Source organism: Trachymyrmex septentrionalis, unplaced genomic scaffold (genome assembly GCF_001594115.1).
Source record: "Trachymyrmex septentrionalis isolate Tsep2-gDNA-1 unplaced genomic scaffold, Tsep1.0 scaffold8, whole genome shotgun sequence".
NCBI classification, from domain to species: Eukaryota; Metazoa; Arthropoda; class Insecta; order Hymenoptera; family Formicidae; genus Trachymyrmex; species Trachymyrmex septentrionalis.
In genome coordinates this window covers 3,124,432-3,126,503 of record NW_017305987.1, presented here as the reverse complement: position 1 = coordinate 3,126,503, position 2,072 = coordinate 3,124,432, and the positions used below count along the sequence as shown (strand labels likewise).

General features: G+C 37.1%; 1 protein-coding gene across 2 annotated transcripts in view; it reads right to left on the bottom strand.

Moving 5' to 3' along the window:
- LOC108754491 (protein bicaudal D) overlaps window positions 1–2,072 on the bottom strand; it is a 12,837-nt gene that overhangs the window by 4,189 nt on the left and 6,576 nt on the right. For both annotated transcript variants that reach the window (XM_018496822.1, XM_018496821.1), the window contains exon 5: window positions 267–699. In XM_018496822.1, the coding sequence (XP_018352324.1) occupies window positions 267–699 (433 nt within the window). The remainder of the gene's footprint in view (window positions 1–266; window positions 700–2,072) is intronic.

Sequence of the window (2,072 nt, the reverse complement as noted above, 5' to 3'; positions counted from 1 at the left end):
ATTCAATTACGTCCATATTAACCATTAAGTAGGTGATTTAAAGATACGCAAGTTCGTAGATGAGATGCTTAGAACACGCCGAAAAAATTTTAATTTTTTATGTAGTTATATTTTTTACTAATATAAAAATAATGAACTTTAAGATATCTAAGCATATGGATAGTACTTTTTTTAAGGTTTTAAAGAAAACTATACCCAGCTGATTACTCCATTTATTCACTTAAAAAATAAAAACAAGCTTTTCATCAAGTACGAGATGTACTTACCTTCGCAAACGTTGCAAATATTGGATTGCATTCCTTTGACTTTGGATAGTTCGATCGTGTGTTCTACGGCGTTTCTGAGATGTTTTATTTGGTCCATCGCGGTTTCTATGTGTTTCGCAATTTCCTTCGCCTTGCTGAGGCTCTCCAAATCCTTAATCTTGATGTCGGTCTTGAATAGAGTCCTGCACCAATCCATCTTGCCATTCTCCTCCTCCTTCTCGGGTATCTCTGACTTTTCATGATCCAGCACTACTCTCGAGGGTGTCTCACCGTTAACGGTGCATACGTGATGATAGAGCTGCGCAAGCTCGTCGGAGAGATTCTGTAGGTCGTTCTGAGCAGAATCAAGAAAACCGCCCGCTTCTGCGGTGAGTTTCGACAAAGTGGATACGTCCGATTCGAGTTGCATGCTCCTCTGTTCCGTGTCCAAGAGCTGAAACGAAGAGGTAGGTATTGAGTACGCGAACGCGTCTTACCAGGTCGCAATAAATGCGTTAGGTACGTTTGCCTGGTACTATGTGTTTATCAGAAGTTCGTTCGTGAGATGAGTTTGAGAATAGAATTTATTAAGTAATCGGACAGTTTAGGGTCCACAGTTCGCAATTTTGCGAGTGCAGTACGGAGATTTTGCGAAAAATGTACAGATAGATGATTTCTTTCTTCGAGCATTCGTGCAAAACAGGCTCGCGTGTTCCGACCGACATGCTACGTTAGATGCGCGCGAAATTTAGATTTAGAAGGAAAGTGATCGATTTTGTCTTTTCGTTTCTAAGCACATTCTATCTTAAAAGCCATGTTGCATAGCGTATTACGATCCGTACGTTGTCTCTTTCGAGCACTCGATAGTAACATTCGTTTAAATGCGCTGATGCCAGGATCCATGTGTGAAAACATAAATGAATATTTATAGCGTTCAGAGGAATAAGATTATTCTCACACGTGGATTTACATTTAATGGAATAAATATTCGTCAGTAGTTTAGCTTTGAAAACATGTACGGTTAAATATATGAGAAGTATCATATATATAGGAAGCGATATGTGGGCTGTTAGGACACTGAAAAGCGAGTATCATTGTACGGATCATTAGAGGAGCCAACAAGACAAATTGTTATTAAAATATCTGGTAAATACGTCAAAGGGACCACACGTAACCCAACCTTTTCTCGAAGGCTCTTCTCTGACTCTGGTATCTGAAACGCCATAATTTCTGTTCAAAGTCTATCATTTTTACGCGATAATTGCGCCAGTTTTATTGCACACACTTATACTCTTGCCACTAGCAAACTCTTTTGTTCTTTTTTCTTTCATATCTTTTTATATCTTACAACAGTACAGTTTTTAATTAATACCTTCACCCTTTGTCGCAAGTTTCGCGACAACGCTGTTAGAAGTACATTTCATAAAACGTAATAAGATATGAATAAGTGTGTACCTTATTCCTCAGATTCGTCAGCTCCGTTCTTAGCTGCTGCGTAGAATCTGACACAGTTAATCCGTTCTCCAATTCGGACAGATCTTTCTGCAACTGATTAATCTCGCGAGCGGACATTGTGCTCCATTGATGATATTGTACAACGGCCTGTTAAAATAGTAGTATCATTAGTATAATGTTTTATAGCAAAATACCTGTAGTTTTTATTTGTTTTCTTCATGTCGTAAAATTATTTTATTTTTGAAAAACAATATTATCACTTTGATAGGAAAGTGACAAGTTTAAAAATTAGCAACTTTTTAGTAGAGCATTTTTTAAATTCTTTCTGAATTGAAATAATGTTTTAATTAAGATAGTAATATAGATACAATA